Raw genomic sequence first — 18,166 nt, 5'->3', positions numbered from 1 at the left:
CTACCTCTACGACTCTAAGCTGCTATATCTTTCTATTATATCGTACTTAGAGTGTTTCTGCTTCATCTTCCAAAGCCTCATCACATGTTCTTTAAAAAAACGCCTCCCCGCACATAACTAGTAAATAAAACGGTTATTATTCCCTTCCCCACATTGTATCAAGCACACCAACTCGAACGACTCTCACAGCCCGTGAAATAAGATACTAGCCTGGTAGTGCAGCTTGCTTTATAGTTCTATATACGGCTTCTTGTCTGCTTGCAAGGCTTGGGGGATATATTGTCATCTGCTGTTCTGGTGACAGCTAGAGGAGAGCTATCATGGCATTCAACGAACCCGGCCCGGTCAAGGGAGTTGGACCAGTGTCCATACCGGATGATAAGAAGCCAGCTGCGACTGTGTCAAAGGTCGTGAAGTACGAGAATGTCTGTGTGCTACCACAGACGCCCCAGCTGATTGCCCTGTTGACGTGAGTATTCCAGCAACCATGGATTTCAATACAAGCGAACGCTAAATGCCAATATCCCCCTCGTTTTAAACAGTATGATTCGAGACCAGCGGACCTGTCGAGCAGATTTCGTCTTCTACTCTAATCGAATAATCCGACTACTTGTCGAAGAAGGCCTGAACCATCTCCCCGTCGTGCAGAAGACGGTCACCACCCCAGTCGGCCATACGTACGGGGGCGTTGGATTCGAGGGCAAGATATGCGGTGTTTCCATCATGCGTGCCGGCGAGGCGATGGAACAGGGCCTTCGCGACTGCTGTAGATCAGTTCGCATCGGCAAAATCTTGATACAGAGAGACGAAGAGACTTGCAAGCCGGCATTGTTTTATGAGAAACTGCCCCAAGACATCTCAACGAGATGGGTACTGCTGCTCGACCCGATGTTTGCTACTGGTAAGGATGATAGGTGCTACAGACGGAAGTATGTAGGTCTCAGGAGCTATGCTGATCAAACCGGGGGTAGGCGGCTCTGCAACAATGGCGGTTGAAGTCCTAAAGTCGAAGGGCGTGCCGGAAGATCATATCCTATTTATAAACCTCATTGCCAGCCCATCCGGGGTCGCTGACTTTGCCGAGAGGTTCCCAAAGCTAAGGGTCGTTACCGCATTCATTGACCAGGGCTTGGATGAGAAAAAGTTCGTCTCTATCTTTATCCTTCTTCAAAGAATAACCTCCACTAATGCGTTGTTGTAGGTATATAATACCCGGTTTGGGGGACTTTGGAGACAGATATTATACTCTCTAGCGTATGGCAACCGCCTGTCTATTATCATTGGAGTAGTTGGTGTAGCTGGCCGGAAGGGGTGTTCTGTTGGTTGGCATACTTATTATATCATGCTCGTTGAAGAGCTTGGTCAAGTTTTGAATCACACAAGGCGTTTCTGGTGGTCCAGTGTTAACGCACGTCAACCTTATATTATTATTGAGGTATTCAAGAGCGAACATGGAGTAAGAACTCCACTCAAGTCTTTTCCTTGGTAATTCCGTAATTATATGCAGTGCCTAGATAAAATAAGCCTCTTCCCTCCAGAGAAGAAGTGCCCTCCCCCAAACGCCGATAAATAATAAAAACAATAGCCCACGTTATGTAGGGTTGAAAAACGATCTAGTAATCATCATCAAGTCCTTCATCTGCTACAGCTGGTGCAGCAGAGGCAGACGGGCCCTCGTCAGCCCTGGCGACGCTAGAACTCCCTCCTTCTCTGGGACCCTCTTTCGCAACGGCATCGCAGGCATCAACCCAATCGGAGTATACGTCCACGGCTGCAGAGAGATCTAAAGTGCCAAAGAAGCCAAATAAGTTAGCTTCTGTATATAAGATTGCGCAAAGAGCAGGACATACAGTTGATCCCCGTCTGGAAGCGCTGCCCACATATTTTGCATGATAAATTTCCAAAGCCCAGCTTCTTGTTAAGTTTCACGAGCACACAGTTTTCGTGGTTGCAAAATAGACAGTCAAAGGTCGTAGGGAGAGGTTCGCTCTATATAGTCAAAGCACCAATAGTTAGTCCACATCCATGAACTCTCAAATCTTCCATACCCGAATATCAGGTATTAAGATCGTATAGGGGAATGTACTTTTTTGGGACCTTTTATAGTGCTCCGCGACGACTTCTTACGTTTTCCCTAGGAAGAACAGTTGTGTTAGTGGGAGTTATCCGCCATCAGGGAAGTGAGCTCGAATTCACACCATATTGAGTAGAGCGGCTTGTCCGGTGTTTATAACGATCTCTCACAGGAGACTCAGACGACGGTTAGTCAAGCCTGTCTGTAGGTATATAAATGATGCCACGGGCCGGGAACCCTTCGAAAAAGTAGCTGTATTAACGATATCAGTCCTGCTGCTGTTTTTTGCCCTTTTGACGGATTAGAATCGCCAGTCTATTCTAGCTCTTTTTGCGACTTTGAACAAAACGTCAAGCTGACTAAGAAGCTTGCTTATATAAGCTTAACTCTAGTCCAGAAGGGGTCTAGCTTCCTGCTGAGCCCCACATCAAAGCTAGGGCCAATCAGCGTTGCCAGATAAGGAAGCTGATCATCCCCGCATCACGAGACCGTGAAAGGCAACTGTTTACATAATATCAGCTTCGGGGACTTCTACATAGCTTCCCAACTTCTTCTTCTTCCACTTCTTCTTCCTTTTAGACATCTTTGTTTTGTTGCATCCTTGGGATATATAACAGACCTCCTCTCCCTCTTCTTCCTAGACGTTGGACCATCTGCTGGATAATAGCTACTCAAATTCCTCAATCTTGCTTTCTTGACACCTTGCTCTCTACTAGCGGTGACCACCGATAACAGCTTGATCAAGACATACAAAACTGCACCTCTTTCCCAAGTTGACTGCTCAGCAGACTATCTGATTTATCTGAAACCAGTCATGTCTTCCAAAGGCGCGCAGACAGAATCGACAGGGCCGAAGGACCCCCCGGTTGAGCAGCAGAGCTCGGATGGGCCGAAGAACCCCCAGTATAAGGCCGCGGGCGAGAAGGAAGAAAACCCCATACTAGCTCAAGTGTTGGCGGCTGTCAAGCGGCTTGAGCTTGACCAGGGAAGACTAAGCCTCCTGCTTGACGCAATGAACGGACGTATCGAGAATATATCCTTCAACAAAGACATTGTGAAGATGATGACAGAGGACCAAGCCCTGGACAGAGAATTCCCACCAGAGTCGATGCCTGCTCCTTCCGCTGAGGTGGATGAACGGCTGAGGTCTTCTAGGGAAGAAGCCACAATTGCACCTATATCGCCGTCTACACTTAAAACTCCAAAGCGCGGTGGTACATCTCGCATTATTCTCACCACCTACCCGGGTCAATCGGGTATTGATCCTATCAAGATGGACTGGGGCAACATGGATGCAAAGGCCAGAGGGCCAGTTGTTGTGAGCAGGCAGTATGACACCGTCCGGAGACGAAATGGTAGGTGACACGTCACTCATCAAGCATAGAAGGTTCACCGCTAATAAGCCTCTTTTTGTCTGCAGCGATTGGGGCGCACGGAGGGTCATACTCCATTTACCACGCTCTCGCCGTTGCCAGCAACAATCTAGACACTGAACATAGGCCCGACTTTACTGACACCGAGCCCGCAGCGAAGATTGGGCCCTTCCCGCAATGGGGTGATAAGAAAAAGATCGTCGCCATGGATCCGTGGGGCCATCTCGCGCCCTGGCTCTTTGAAGAGCTGAGGACCGATCACCAACTAGATATACGCCCAACCATCGCCATCACTCGCGCGCACATGAAGTTGCCGGAGCTTGCTGAAAGCGTAAAGGCAGGCCGATTAGTACCTGATGGGAAAATTTGTCTCAACGAGACGGGAGAGCTAGCGGTTACCAAGGTCGCTGTAGAGCCTGTCTGGTATCTTCCCGGGGTAGCTGAGCGGTTCGGCATAGGTTAGTCCTGCAGTCTTCATTTTCTCACTGGCTAATTCTAACAATGTTCCGCTATAGATGAGGGTTCTTTGCGTCGTGCGCTTTTCGAAGTCACTGGCGGATCATACCCGGAGCTCATTACTCGAGGAGACATCAAGGTATTCCTACCGCCAATTGGAGGGCTGACGGTATATATCTTCGGTGATCCCGCTAAAATGGCCGACCCTAACGCCAAACTCGCGTTGCGCATCCATGACGAGTGTAACGGTAGTGATGTATTTGGTTCCGATATCTGTACCTGCCGTCCATACCTGATCTTTGGAGTTGAAGAGGCTGTTAAGGAGGCGCAAAAGGGCGGCAGTGGTGTGGTCATATACTTCCGGAAGGAAGGGCGAGCGCTCGGTGAAGTCACGAAATATCTGGTTTATAACGCCCGTAAGTTCTCCCATATCTCCCACCCGCTGCATCGCATGCTAACAAAAGTTCTCGATAAGGTAAACGAGGTTCTGACCGTATGTTTTTAACCCTTTCCCGTTCTTTGATTATTACTTATCCCAGGTAAAGGTGCAAGCGAGTACTTTAAGAGGACCGAGAATATCGCCGGCGTCAAGGTATGTTTCTGATTGCTTCTAGCTCAAATCCCGAATGCTAACCAGTAAAAGGATATGCGCTTCCAAGCCCTTATGCCAGACGTAAGTATCGAAACCTACTGTTCATAGAAGCTGTTATTCTCTAACCAACGGCTGCATTAGATTCTGCATTGGCTGGGTATCACTAAGATCGATCGAATGCTCAGCATGTCCAAGTATGTGTTCCCCCATCAAGATTCGAATGTTAGATAGAGTTAACCCGTGCTGCAGCATGAAACACGACGCAATCGTCGAGCAAGGCATACCCATACTGGAACGGGTACCCATCCCAGACGAGTTGATACCCGAGGACAGCAGGGTCGAGATCGATGCCAAGATCCATGCTGGTTATTGTATGTTCCCCCTCCTCAGATCTAGCTGTATCTAAGCTAACTGCGTCCCTCCTAGTCACAAGCGGCAAGGTCATGAATATGGAGGAACTCGCGAACGTTCGAGGACGCCAATGGGATGATGTCGATGTAAGCTATCACCTCCGTACTTATCGTAAGACGTAGCGCACAGTACTAACGGCTAGAAAGCACTGAAAAAGCGAATGGGCATGTTCCTGCCAGATGACTTACGCCATCTTCCGATAAATCTTGAAGTCTTCCCATCTATGGTATTTTTTTTATTAGAAGGGCTGGCTTGTTGCATCTTTGAACGTTTTTGATATACGAAATGCACATTTACATAGCGGGTTTGGTAGAGATGAATTACATAATCAAAACATATCATGCACCTTACCCCAATCAGGCTTAGCGCGTAACTGTAGCTTTTTGTATATTACATAAGCACACAATCAGAAATTGGTTAGCGCGCACAACTCGCTTAGTGGGAAGTTTGTGGGATTTTTGATTTCAATATCACAACGCCGACAACGTCCTCCACGATTGAACCCATCGACGCCCAACGGATTGTCTGTCTTTCGGAACCGCAAAAGATAGACCCGAATCGCAAACATGGCTGTTGGAAAGTGAGCATTCCCTTCTCTGTTGCAGTACGTTTCCTGCCGATAGAGAACTTCGCTAACCACCGCGAAATCAGGAACAAGCGTCTATCAAAGGGCAAGAAGGGCCTCAAGAAGAGAACCGTTGATCCTTTCACGCGAAAGGACGAGTACCTCGTCAAGGTATGTGCTGGCATCTGCCATTAGAAGCCATCACATGGGAGTATGGAGAATTAACAAATCGAAATAATATAGGCCCCTACCACCTTCCAAGTCCGAGAGTATGGCCCTCCATCAATATCTCTGAATTTTCCCCCATCTATAATAAAAAACAATGAGCAAACGAACTGATTTGATATCGTGTGAAGTGTTGGTAAAACCCTCGTCAACCGAACCACCGGTCTCAAGAACGCAAACGACTACTTGAAGGGCCGTGTCTTCGAAGTCTCTCTCGCCGACCTCCAGAAGGATGAAGCCCACTCTTTCCGCAAGGTCAAGCTACGTGTCGATGAAGTACAGGGAAAGAACTGCTTGACCAACTTCCACGGATTGGACTTCACATCTGACAAGCTCCGATCTCTTGTTCGCAAATGGCAAACCCTCATCGAAGCCAATGTCACCGTCAAGACCACCGATGACTACCTCGTCCGTCTTTTCGCCATTGCCTTCACCAAGCGACGACCAAACCAGATCAAGAAGACCACCTACGCCCAGAGCTCCCAGATTCGTGCTATCCGCAAGAAGATGACTGAGATCATCCAGCGCCAGGCTTCTAGCTGCACTCTCACCCAGCTTACCAAGCTCGTCCCAGAGGTTATTGGCCGTGAGATCGAGAAGTCCACCCAGGGCATCTACCCACTTCAAAACGTGCGTTTCTTGCATCGCCTCCTTTTTTGCAAGTTAATAAAATGCGAATTATGTACTGATGGGTAATATAGGTTCACATCCGCAAGGTTAAGCTTCTCAAGTCACCAAAGTTCGATTTGGGTGCTCTCTTGGCTCTCCACGGTGAGGCCAGTACTGATGATAAGGGACAGAAGGTCAGTGAAGCCAACACATATGTTTTAACTTTGGCCTCGATATTAACGCTATACTACAGGTTGAGCGGGAATTCAAGGAGAAGGTTTTGGAAAGCGTCTAAGCATCTAAAATAATGTCTCTTTTTACCACCACGGAAATATCAGCGGGAGGAGTCGTGGTCAGTTTAGGTCATACTTGAGAGTTAGGAGGGAATTAAAAAAATTAATGAAATTTAACGCCCTTCCCCTTGTGTATGGTCCTTGATATAAATGGCAGAGCTTACTTCTTTTCTTCAGAGGGGAAAAAAATAAATAAAAGAGCACTGCTGTTTAATTGTTTCTGTACCCTCTCCTAGGTGTTTTGACTATATTACCTGACCTCCATTATGCCACCTTATTCAAACAGTTCATGATTAAAATCAAGTTCGACTTGTATTTCTCTATCCTTAACGTATGCATCCCTGAATTTCAAAACAATATCTCTGTGCCAATATGCATAGCGATTCAACAGTAAAGCATAATAAATTGCAATGTGTCTACCGAACATTCTATCTATCGCCAACACCTTCTATATTGAAGACTATGCGCATTTCTCCCCGCTATACAAATACACCGACTGATACCCCGATGGACTTAATCAAGGCAACCCTTTCATAAAATCCACAACAGCTGCACGGGTAGTTAGCAACAATCAGCAACAATATCAACTACCAGCTAGGCACTCAAACAGGATATTAACTCTAATAGAAATGCTAGACATACCTGTCGCGAAAGCTTCAGGGTTCTCCGATATAAGCCAATGGCCAGCGTCAATGTCCATCACCTTATAATTCGGGAAAAAATGCTGAATTATAGGAAACGACGTGTCCTTGATATAGCGACTTCGAGTTCCACGAAGGAAAAGAGCTGGACCGTTAAATTGAACGTCATCAGATTCAGTCAGCGGGAAACTGCCCAACGATGGCAGAGACTTTCCAAGGATATCCAAGGGGATTCGGAACCGTAATGTACGATCACCCTGCTGCCGGACAAGATTTGTCAGGAGGAACTGTCGAATAGGCAGGGACTGCAGAAGGTATTGTCAGTCTGTCTACATTTGCTTCTCACTTAATGGATGAAGTTGATGAAGCAAAACAAACCGGCTCAACACGTTGCATGATTTCATCTGCTTCGCTATGTTTGGTTACACTGGCCATCTCAATTTCTTGCATAGCTTTAATGTATGATGGAAAGCTTTCACTCAGTCGAGTGCTAGTCGGAGAGTTGTCGACTGAGATGACTGCAGACACCAGATCTGGAGAACGAAGAGCAAGGAGCATTGCTGCTTTTGCCCCCCTGAAGCAGCTGTCAGCAATTCTATGGCCTTTAAGACGAGAAGGTATCGATTTCACGCCTACATCGAATGCCCCAGAAGGACCGGTTTTTCCAATTTGTGGTTGTCTATGAATTTTTCAACATCTTCTGCCATGTCCCGATACGTGTGATTCGGCACATGGGGTGAGTCGCCATGATTTCGAAGGTCCTAAATTTGGTAGATAAACATGTCAATAGGCAGTTACTCGTCCAAGTAGCCTGGTTATTTAATTATTTTGGCGGTTCAACTCACAATGGCATAAACCGCAGAGTTGAGCTGGCTCGAGAGAACTCTGCATCAGAAACACGAACGCATCAGTAAATAAGTGTAGCATGTCTAAGGACGTGATGAGAAGGCCTTTGCTTACTTACTCATACCCCTATTATTCTGCTTGGATCCAAAAAGGCCATGTATGAATATAATCGGCCGTCCATCGGGTCGAGCAGCTCCAGATGTCTGGGGGTTATGGTATACTTGGTGTGCTAAATCCAGAGACAATCTGGCGGAAGAAGAGAACTGTCGGAACGTCCCCAGGGATGATAGTAGGCGTCTTTGGGCGAGCATGGCTATAAACCGTAAACAACGGTAGAGTTGCTGTTGAAGCCGTTTGCCGGGTGGTTTTGGCCTACTTACGAAATATCCCAAGGTCCACTTTTTTTTTCAGCAACTAAACATTTATCTACCCCAAAGTTGCCCAAGTCAATAGCTCGAGGATGGCAGACTCGTCTCTTCACTAGACTCCTCATATGCTGATAGTCCTGGTAGCATAGAAGATGCCTCCTGAGATTACATCCGCCATGCCGCGTAGCGTGGCAGGCCTAAATATACGATAACAAAAGGAATACCAACTACAATAGCGTAGGGTAATCTCTCTCCCAGACATAAACAGCTATATAGATGCTAACTACGTATTAGTTGATCTTATAAATGATACGTAGATGTTAACGCTGGAGACTTCATCCATTCGGACTTGTATATAACATGTTTTGACACGGAGACAAAACGCAAGACAAACCATTGGATCAGCCCCGGTAAGCCGGCAGGTTGCAAAGTTGGCTGCATCAGCCTCCATCCAAGTACAGAGGACATGCATATATACACAACGCGGGTCCAGGAGCCATGCCGGTACATATCATGTATGTAACAACACCAGATTCAACCATGGCAGTGACTGCTCTTATAACTGTTCGATATTAACCATTCATATTCTTATTCAGCTGGCACGATTATTGGTGGATATTAATAGTTCACTAGCTAGCTAACTTACGGGCTCCCAGGGCGAGAGACAAGCATCTACAGCTTGAATGTTTCGTTTCTCTCTGGCTCGAACACCTCAGTGCTTTATCATCTACGTTCTCTGGGGACTCTGCCTCATAAAGCATCAATATTCAGTGCATCTGGTTCATTGGGGGTGCCGCGAGCCCCAGTATTACATCTCTACAGGTTCTAGGCAGCAGAGCAGATATTGACTACGTAAACTGCATTCGTCACCTTTCAGCTAGAATATTGTCTGGTTAGGTACATATCCTGGGGTTCCCAGAGGTATATACAGCTTGTGGACCTCGAAAGGGCCGATATAAAGCATCCACACAACACTGGGAGAGTACATGTGGGCGCTTACAGCTTCAGCTTCAACGCCTCTCCATCAAACCGTTTCCGGGTGTATAACATGCTTATTTCGAAGAGACATGGCAGAGCGGCCACCAAGCGGCCACACACGAAATCGCGATTCGGATGCTATAACTGCAAGACACGCAAAATTAAGGTCAGCAAAAACCATCATGAACTTCAATATTTATTCTCAGCTGATCACAAAAACAAAAGTGTTCAGAAACGAAGCCCGAGTGCGAGAACTGCATATCCAAACAGCTGAAATGCGAGTATCCCACGCGTGGCGTGCGGAGTGACGATGATAATAACGGGGTCATCGAAGTCATTCGTGTTCAACCGAATCCAACACCCTTCTCGGTTCAGGACATGGGTTTCTTCCACCATTATATGATGGTTGCTCATCCATACCTCCCATTCGGTAGTGATAACGCTTGGGTAGCGTCCATCCCACTACTTGCCCACCAGGTAACTATATTATCTCCATAACCCCAGTTTTTTTAATAGCAAGTCCCTCCCACCCACTAAAATGCATTAAAATACAAGCATGAGTTCGTTATGCATGCCATCCTAGGCCTTGGTGCGTCGCATCTTTCCGTTATTCGCCCGAGTAGAGATCCCATCACTGCAGCGAACGCAATTGAACACCGGGGGTTGGCTATAAAGGGCTTAAACCAGCTTATGGCAAAACAGGATCTAGACAGCAAAGAGCTGGATGCTATGCTTGCAGCCTGCTATGCCCTCACCATGCAGTCAGGCTACATGTTCGATGCTCTCATTGACTTCGTGGTATTCATCCGTGGATGTTCTTTGGTTACGACTAAGATAAGACAGAAGAATACTGGCAAAAGCTTGTTCCCAGTTGAAGAGACTGTCGATCTTGCGAAATTTCTTCCAAAGGTCATAGATCCTGTAAATGTCGACCCGGCACTGTTGCAGAGTGGGATTGAATCAGTACAATCACTGACGCCTCTCTTGGAGGATGAAGTCCACCACTACTTCTGGAAATGTCTACTCAATACCCTTTTTGCTGCCCAGGAATCTTCCGAGGACACTTTTCGAATCTATGAGAAAAACTATTCTGCATGGTACAACCTCAGTGAAGCCCAGTTTTCAAAATTCATCTCGGCGGGGAATACCACGACGCTCATCCTATTTGCCCATCACATAGCCATTGAGACCATGATGATTCCAATGCTTCTATCCGTTATCCCTGAACGCGCAAGGGTGCCCGAGGTGACATTATACCAGATTCAATGGGTAGATGTCATCTACAGACAATTACCTCCTCGTCTTAAGAAATATATCAGGTGGCCAATTGAGGCTATCTATTACTGGGGTACTGAGTATAAAATATTTTCTTTTGAAGTGGGAAGCAGGCTGCAGAAAAATTTCCTAAATTATGCTGAAAAATATGATAACAGAGGGATAACGCTACCTATACATGCGAAAATACTAAACACACCCGAATGATCCATTTCTGAATCTACATTAGAATCAAATCAAAACACGCCACATCCGTTTATTTTGATAACTTGAGGGCAGGTTGAGTTAAGGGGATTGTTTCGAGAAGAGGCCAAGGCGGCTGTGACAGACACGATAATGACATCGGTACAACCAAAAACCGGTTATCAGCCGAGAAAAAGCCCTTCGTGGGAATAAAAGATAATTTTGGGCTCGTTAATATCTATCCCTGCCGTGCATTTCCTCGGCATCTGGTTGCGAGTTCAACGGTTCGCTAGGTAGCCACTTTCCTGGGTGGAAGTATGCTAGTGCGAACATCGCAAATAGCATAGGCAGCCCTTCAAGGACATACAAGGGCCATTCGTGGCGGAATGGATATCCATCAATACCCAGAATGAACTCGATAAGACGATAAACACAACGAACCTGTTTGTCGTCCGTTAGAAGGCGGTTGAACAAACAAAATGCAAAAATTAGAATGGACCGATGTATGCAGCTTACCTCGATGAAAAACCCTGAGATGTATATTCCCAGCAACACTTTGAACACGCCACTATCGATCCCGCTCTTAGACACGGCATTTGCACGGCTATGGAATCGGGCGACTAGAGCTAGGAATAGTGTGAAAGTGATCAACTGCAAGGCTAATCCACCCTTTAAAACACCTTCGCCAGTTGTTTTGGTGCTCCCTTCCCAATTTCCAGATGCTGCAATTCCACTGCCCGAGGCCTGAGTCAGGAAACTCAGAATATCCGAAGTGACGAATATACGCGGCAGCCACCATGGATTGATTCCTAGAATGCGCTGCTGCTTTCCAGATGAAGGAAGGCCTGCCCTGATAAGCCTGCCGACAAGGAGGTACAGGCTAGCGCAGACAAGGACGGGCGCAACAACAATCAGGGAGCTTGATATGGCGTACAATGGGATGACTCTGTCCATCTTAATGCTCACGCAGCGCATGATGTACGCCAACACTTCCATGAAACCGCCGATACATAGGGGGATGAAGAACGAGGAGTTGCGGTATTTGCCGGTTTTAGGGCCGATGATTGTAGTGTAGAAGAGGAATGCGGCCGGGATGGCATTGAGGACGGCGAAGACGGCTGCTGCCGGCAATGAAGCGTTGTAGAAGTAGAGACTGCGGTCAGACATTGCTGACGGGCTGCGGTTCACTAGATGTGGGAGGCTTGATTGAATTGCTGGTGGTGTACGATAGGAGCAAAGGATTGTAAATCAATGGTATACTCCAAAATAGAGATGAGAACAAGCTTGTATTATAAAGATATGTGATGCTCAAAGTAATTGTTACTTTCATAATAACACAAGGAAGCATACGAGAAAGGGAGATATGTTTTATATCTCCTTTCTATTGTCCTTCAAACACTCCCAATTGCTGTATATGGTATCATGTTTACGATATATTTCTCCTCTTAGAGAGGCTATGCAGGTCCCTTTGCATGTATCATCTCGCATTGCTCGCATTCAAGCTTAAAAATATATCTGGCTGGCCCCACACAATGGCCATGCCTGAACTATTCGTATTCTGAGATCAGACGTGTTAAGGAGCATTTTGCGTAGACGCCCGCACATACGAGATATTACTGGATCTAAAACGAGACTGACAGGGGGCCGTCGAGTCGATCATCATATACGATTAGTGAGCCTCTTATCAGGGGAGATGTTTAGTCTAGCTTGCTTATAACATTGACGCAACTTACTACTGTGTATGTAACTCGGCAAGTCTAGATCGTACTTGTCAGGAATATTTATGAATATATCGGTTGGCGTTTGTCAAGTTAATGAATAAATTAGATCGTTGCCCAGCATCCAACATCCAGCAGTCTCTTCCATGTATACTGCACGGGCAAGGCTATCTTCTCCTTGTCTACCTTGCAGCCCCATCGACTTAGGCTAGCCCAGGGGTCCAATATGTTGGCGGAGCCCGATAAATGCGAAGGTGACGACGCTGAACTTCGCCGCAAGACACAGAAACGACAATTTTCCTCTTTGGTCGTCCATCGCATACAAATGCGATTGGTCAAAATGATGACTAAGCGCATCAGCTTTGGATCTATTTTTGTATTCTATATTTTAGACGCCTTGCTCTGATTCTCTGATATGGCGAATTCTCGCGCTGGTGTGTTGTTCGGGTAAAGCTACCGGCTGTCGAAAATGCCATGCCATTAATACAGGTAGCTGTATATGGCGATCTACGACGTGTCTGTTTCGCATATTAGCTATATAAAACTGTGCCTACGATGCTTTGCGCCTTTGGTATGGTATACTTACATAGACAAAAGGAGGATCCCAAATACTAAAAGTGGTATATCTCATTATTTATGGTGAATCAGCTCCAGGCCAGAAATGCGAAAAAAAAATTCTTTTTAGCTTGTCTCTGTTGTCTTGGATGCTGCTGCTGCGGCCCTCTGAGCGGCCGTCTTCTCGTCAAATTCCCGCTTCTTTGCATTGATCTGGTCGATCAGAGGCCGATTGTTCAAAGCTCGGAGAGCAGCTTCATTACCAGCTTCCGTCTTGCTCAATCCGCTTCCGGAGCCTAGATGTTTCCTCTCGTAGCCCCATCCAGTAAGGTAAACACCAATGAATGAAGTAACCAGTCCTCCCTCGCGCTGAGGAGGTTTCTCATCAATGTACTGCAGCCGAATCCCCTTGCTCATAACGGTGGCTGCAAGTTTGTCTTTAAAGGAGATCTTGTTGCCATGTTCTGGTCCTGCTGGTGGTAAAGGAAGCTTCACATCCGCAAGCTTCGGTAGCCATAATTGCGTTAGCCAGCTTTCTACTGCCCGAAGGCCATCCTTGGGATCGGATATAATCGCTGCAGCAACGTAGGCCTCAAAAACATCACCCCTTATTTTTGTCCAACGTTTCGGGACACTCCGATAATCCGATGTGGTCTTCAGCAGCTCATCAAAGCCATAGGCCGTTGCATACTGAGCCAATGTTTCATTTTTCACCATGGTTTCCCGAGCTTGTGCCATTTTGCCGGCGGGTAAAGTAGGAAAATTCTCCCATATTAACCGGGTCGAGATGAGTTCGATATATGCATCTCCTAGGACCTCTAGCCTATCGTATGATTTCTCTGAGCATAGTGAAGATCCTGGGCCCCGTTCCACGATACCAGTGTGTGTAAATACAGCGGACTTTAGGCCCTCGTCCTTGATGGGAGGTAGGAGTGGTAGGTTCACATCCTGTCGTGCGGACGCTGGTGCAGGTAAATTGCTAGGTATGGACGGAAGCTGCAACTGTTTGGTAGGATTTAATGGTATATTTTCTGAATTTCCGAATGCCTTATTTATGCGTTTCAATCCCTTTATGATATCCTTGCTATTATCCTTTTCGACGCTTTCAATAAGATCGGATTGAGCGAGTAGATCTTGAGTAAGTCTTTGGAGCTGGATAAGCTGAAATTGAATAGACAGGCCACCCTCTGCATCTCGCTTCGCATCCGCCTTGTCGGGCTTCTTATCGTGTGTTTCTTTCTGAACAGGATAGAATAGAATGTTATAATCTATCGGCCTGGACTGGTTCTTGGAGAGAGCAGACGAACAGTTCCACAAGTTGGAGGGCTACATACCTGGTTCTTTTTAACTCGTTTTGCATTCTGGGAGCCCCCTACTTCCGACACTCTTTTAGTCCCCATCTTCAGAGAATAAGAATAAAATATCCTACTTGATAGAGTGGTAAAAGTTGAACATTTCATGAATTTCGTGCTTTTGAACGGCAAGATATTTGTGGTAGTTGAAACTGCTTGGCAAGTCTAGCCGGGTGGAAGCCAAGAAGGGAAATTTTAAACGTCATCTTCAAGATTGCTCAAGAAGCGTCGACAAGAAAAGACTTTGATCATTTCACTGCAAACAGTTTCACACCAGCTCTCAAACCACGCAATTCACAAGATGGCGGCTCCCAGATCGCGGATACTGGATTTGCTAAAGGTGTGTGATCCTTTTTTTGCCAGTCCATGCTGTGAAACTGTCATCTACTCAAGACATTTTCCTGGACGAAGACATCTCATTAACATATCGTATTTAGGTCCAATGTCGCATCTTCTCTCACACATTCAACCCTGAGGGTCTCCGACTAGGGAATAAGATCCTACGCCAACGACTACGCGGAGCTGCCCTTGCCTCATATTACCCCAGAAAGACCGTATCATTCCGGGATCTGCAAGACGCCTATCGGCCCATGGGCCTGGAGACTTATGATCCAGAGAGATTATACCATGAAGAAATGAATCAGATGTATGGCCTCCTTTACCCTTTTTTTGTCCCATACCATCTGGCCGCGGAACAGGAACTTAAATAATGACACATTTTGATAATAGACGGAAATTGCGTGGAAAGGGAGCACCAAAGAAGAAACGCACAGCCGCAGGTACGAATTACCCATATATTTCCCTTGCGAACACGTTGCTCAGCTGCCTTCCTGTACACAAAGCGCACAGCCAGGAGCTATGGCGTTCCAAGCCCTACAATTCCGTTTTTCACAACCCACTAACTATATTATTTTCTAGAGTCCAAATCCGCAAAGAAGAAGAGATAATGATGCCTTCCGCAATCAATGTTTCAGGTGTATATTGTACAATAAATGGGTTTGTTTTAACGGGGAATATCTTCGCATTTGGCATCGGATAGAGGTGTCTTTGTTTGTCCTATGCAAGCCCAAGGATCTACGTGTTTTATTATTTTACTTCTACACTATCTCTCTTCCATAATGACCTCCAAGCTATGCTGGATTTTCAACTAACATGATACTTGATACTTGGTGATTCAGGGGTCAATTTCATTTGGCCGTAACCTAAAGTTGTTCAGTCAAGTGGTACAAGAAGCTATATTAGAAGAAGAGAGGTGTCTCTCTATATTTATACTACTGAATTTTTCATTATCTACCCTCCTGTTCCCAATAGTAAATTAACCAAATAATGCTGCTAGAGTTGGTCCTTCAACTGGCTTGAGCAATGATCATCACGTGACTATATTGAACCCATCGCGCCACAGCTATTTATCAATCTTCATTTGCTACTCTTACTGTAGCCAGACTTCTACAAACAGCAAAACCTTCATGCTAACAGTACCGTTGCTTATTGTATAGCCTTAATAACCTCGCATATATTGCGATCCAACTTACTGACCTAGCCGACCTGCTGTAACAACGCATTCGATTCCGTGACTACGGCAACTTTTCACCATGCCTGCCGCCGTCGCAAAACTGTCAAAGAACCAACAAAGAAGGGCGAAGAAGAAAGCGAAAAAAGCTGAGGTTCGTAGCTTGAGAAACAATCATTATAATGAACATGATCTAACGCGTTTAAACCGGGAGCAGTCCAAAGGAAGCCGAGAAACCTCAACTACACCTGCTGCAGAGCCTGTAGCTGCCACACCCACAACCAAAACCGAGAGCAAGCCAGACGATTCAAAACCAAATGAGGAACTTGACTATGCGTCAACCATGTTTGCGCCCGCCGAAGCGGATAATGAGCTATTTCAGCTATATCAGGATGTCATGGGGAAATTCGACCAGACCGAGGATGAAGACTCTACCGTTAAAAAATCAGATAAACCGGAGATATACTTTGATGAAGATGACATTCCAGACGAGGAAGAGGAAGACAGCGCAGAAACCAAGATATCCAAGAAGAAGCGCAAGCAGATGAATAAACTTTCCGTTGCTGAGTTGAAGGCTATGGTTCGAAAACCCGAGGCGGTGGAGTGGACAGATGCAGATGCTTCAGATCCAAAACTTTTGGTTCATATTAAAACTTACCGTAATGTGGTTCCTGTGCCGGGTCATTGGTCCTTGAAACGTGAATACCTATCTTCCAAACGAGGAATTGAGAAGGCTGCATTTCAACTACCCAAGTTCATCCAGGAGACAGGCATTGCTGAGATGAGAGATGCGGTTTTGGAAAAGCAGGATCAGCAAACTCTTAAACAGAAACAACGTGAAAGAGTACAGCCCAAGATGGGAAAACTTGATATCGACTACCAAAAGCTCTACGAGGCATTTTTCCGGTTCCAGACAAAGCCTGAGCTGACAAGATATGGCGAGGTTTACTATGAAGGAAAAGAATTTGAGACCAATTTAAAACATCTCCGGCCCGGGGAACTCAGTGATGAGTTAAAGGAAGCATTAAATATTCCCCCAGGTGCTCCACCACCTTGGCTGATCAACCAACAGCGGTTCGGCCCTCCACCATCATATCCTGCCATTAAAATACCCGGTCTCAACGCTCCGCCACCACCCGGTGCCATGTGGGGTTACCATCCTGGAGGGTATGGAAAACCCCCAGTTGACGAACACAACCGGCCTTTATACGGTGGTGACATCTTTGGCGTACTACAGACTCAGCAAAATGTACAGCAAGGTGAGCCTGTCGAAAAGGATTTATGGGGAGAGCTCCAGCCACCAGAAGAGGAAGAGGAAGAGGAAGAAAGTGAAGAGGAAGAAGACGAGGACGAGGAGGATGAAGAAGACGTTGGCGCAGGGCTACAAACCCCAAGTGGTTTGGAGACTCCAAGTGGTATGATTTCATCCATCCCCTCTGAATACGGTGGTACCCAGAGCATTACTGGTGAATTTGATGTTCGGAAGCACCACAGAGGCACAGAAACCGAAGAAACAACACATCCAAGATCAGCCTATCAAGTTATCCCCGAACGCGAGACCCAAGTCAAGGGATTCTTTGGTGGTGACAGGGTTTACGATATCAAGGGGACAACCGCCAATCTCCCAGTGCTTGGAGCTGAGGATGAAAATCGAAAAAGAAAGCGACCAGGTGATGTTGATGTGGCTGTGGACCCGGAAACTCTGGAAGGCCATGGTCTTGACAAGGAGAGCCTAAAGAATCTTTACGACTCACAGAAAAAGCAGGAAGAGAACCCGAACTGGTTCCAAGAAGATCTCAGTGACATGATTGCCAGTGAAAGCCGGAAACGATTAAAGAAGGACGAAGAAAGGCGAGCCAAGCGTTAAAACCTGGAGTAGAATTCGACATGTACAATACAGGGACTGGAGTTGCGTTAATGGCTTTATAATACTGTTTAGAGAACTTGAGCACGAAATGAGAAACAGTTTCGCAGCATCAAAACGCATCGTAATAGAGCTATACAAACTGCCATCGATCTCATCTTCCACATCCTCAAAGACTTTCTATTGATCTCCTTTTTTTCCTCCATAAAAGAGGATAGTACACGTGACCCATATTAAGCGCGGCTAATATATCCCAATATGGTTTAGCGTCTTAGTAG

At 46.2% G+C, this 18,166-nt stretch overlaps 10 protein-coding genes across 10 annotated transcripts; 6 read left to right on the top strand and 4 right to left on the bottom strand.

The window, feature by feature from the left end:
* Nucleotides 1-283: 283 nt before the first annotated feature.
* Nucleotides 284-1,253, top strand: MCYG_01927 (uracil phosphoribosyltransferase; the record flags this gene model as incomplete). Its single annotated transcript, XM_002848947.1, has 4 exons — nucleotides 284-469; nucleotides 543-901; nucleotides 972-1,143; nucleotides 1,202-1,253. 4 exons carry the CDS (start codon nucleotides 321-323, stop codon nucleotides 1,251-1,253), a joined length of 732 nt encoding a protein of 243 aa, XP_002848993.1.
* Nucleotides 1,254-1,613: 360 nt separating this feature from the next.
* On the bottom strand, nucleotides 1,614-2,023 carry MCYG_01926 (transcription elongation factor 1; the record flags this gene model as incomplete). Its single annotated transcript, XM_002848946.1, has 2 exons — nucleotides 1,614-1,914; nucleotides 1,989-2,023. 2 exons carry the CDS (start codon nucleotides 2,021-2,023, stop codon nucleotides 1,614-1,616), a joined length of 336 nt encoding a protein of 111 aa, XP_002848992.1.
* Nucleotides 2,024-2,888: 865 nt separating this feature from the next.
* MCYG_01925 (GTP cyclohydrolase II) lies at nucleotides 2,889-5,028 on the top strand (the record flags this gene model as incomplete). Its single annotated transcript, XM_002848945.1, has 8 exons — nucleotides 2,889-3,429; nucleotides 3,603-3,905; nucleotides 3,963-4,319; nucleotides 4,449-4,495; nucleotides 4,547-4,576; nucleotides 4,637-4,689; nucleotides 4,745-4,866; nucleotides 4,922-5,028. 8 exons carry the CDS (start codon nucleotides 2,889-2,891, stop codon nucleotides 5,026-5,028), a joined length of 1,560 nt encoding a protein of 519 aa, XP_002848991.1.
* A 333-nt stretch (nucleotides 5,029-5,361) lies between these two features.
* MCYG_01924 (40S ribosomal protein S1) lies at nucleotides 5,362-6,600 on the top strand (the record flags this gene model as incomplete). The annotated part of the gene is made up of 6 exons (XM_002848944.1): nucleotides 5,362-5,486; nucleotides 5,558-5,642; nucleotides 5,715-5,740; nucleotides 5,828-6,326; nucleotides 6,398-6,499; nucleotides 6,559-6,600. The coding sequence occupies 6 exons, from the start codon at nucleotides 5,473-5,475 to the stop codon at nucleotides 6,598-6,600; spliced, it is 768 nt and encodes a 255-aa protein (XP_002848990.1).
* Nucleotides 6,601-7,115: 515 nt separating this feature from the next.
* Nucleotides 7,116-8,396, bottom strand: MCYG_01923 (alpha/beta hydrolase fold protein; the record flags this gene model as incomplete). Its single annotated transcript, XM_002848943.1, has 6 exons — nucleotides 7,116-7,147; nucleotides 7,241-7,544; nucleotides 7,618-7,813; nucleotides 7,876-8,000; nucleotides 8,085-8,124; nucleotides 8,200-8,396. The coding sequence occupies 6 exons, from the start codon at nucleotides 8,394-8,396 to the stop codon at nucleotides 7,116-7,118; spliced, it is 894 nt and encodes a 297-aa protein (XP_002848989.1).
* A 1,124-nt stretch (nucleotides 8,397-9,520) lies between these two features.
* Nucleotides 9,521-10,913, top strand: MCYG_01922 (C6 zinc finger domain-containing protein; the record flags this gene model as incomplete). Its single annotated transcript, XM_002848942.1, has 3 exons — nucleotides 9,521-9,676; nucleotides 9,702-9,908; nucleotides 9,987-10,913. The coding sequence occupies 3 exons, from the start codon at nucleotides 9,521-9,523 to the stop codon at nucleotides 10,911-10,913; spliced, it is 1,290 nt and encodes a 429-aa protein (XP_002848988.1).
* A 207-nt stretch (nucleotides 10,914-11,120) lies between these two features.
* On the bottom strand, nucleotides 11,121-12,056 carry MCYG_01921 (RTM1; the record flags this gene model as incomplete). The annotated part of the gene is made up of 2 exons (XM_002848941.1): nucleotides 11,121-11,330; nucleotides 11,406-12,056. 2 exons carry the CDS (start codon nucleotides 12,054-12,056, stop codon nucleotides 11,121-11,123), a joined length of 861 nt encoding a protein of 286 aa, XP_002848987.1.
* A 1,232-nt stretch (nucleotides 12,057-13,288) lies between these two features.
* Nucleotides 13,289-14,562, bottom strand: MCYG_01920 (RNase3 domain-containing protein; the record flags this gene model as incomplete). The annotated part of the gene is made up of 2 exons (XM_002848940.1): nucleotides 13,289-14,401; nucleotides 14,539-14,562. 2 exons carry the CDS (start codon nucleotides 14,560-14,562, stop codon nucleotides 13,289-13,291), a joined length of 1,137 nt encoding a protein of 378 aa, XP_002848986.1.
* Nucleotides 14,563-14,815: 253 nt separating this feature from the next.
* On the top strand, nucleotides 14,816-15,461 carry MCYG_01919 (mitochondrial 37S ribosomal protein RSM27; the record flags this gene model as incomplete). The annotated part of the gene is made up of 4 exons (XM_002848939.1): nucleotides 14,816-14,854; nucleotides 14,952-15,160; nucleotides 15,244-15,293; nucleotides 15,433-15,461. The coding sequence occupies 4 exons, from the start codon at nucleotides 14,816-14,818 to the stop codon at nucleotides 15,459-15,461; spliced, it is 327 nt and encodes a 108-aa protein (XP_002848985.1).
* Nucleotides 15,462-16,106: 645 nt separating this feature from the next.
* On the top strand, nucleotides 16,107-17,891 carry MCYG_01918 (splicing factor 3b; the record flags this gene model as incomplete). The annotated part of the gene is made up of 1 exon (XM_002848938.1): nucleotides 16,107-17,891. One exon carries the CDS (start codon nucleotides 16,107-16,109, stop codon nucleotides 17,889-17,891), a length of 1,785 nt encoding a protein of 594 aa, XP_002848984.1.
* Between the last annotated feature and the right edge of the window lie 275 nt (nucleotides 17,892-18,166).

Source organism: Microsporum canis, genomic scaffold, assembly GCF_000151145.1.
Source record: "Microsporum canis CBS 113480 supercont1.2 genomic scaffold, whole genome shotgun sequence".
NCBI classification, from domain to species: Eukaryota; Fungi; Ascomycota; class Eurotiomycetes; order Onygenales; family Arthrodermataceae; genus Microsporum; species Microsporum canis.
Note: the sequence above shows the minus strand (reverse complement) of the source record. Positions and strands in the feature narration are given on the sequence as shown.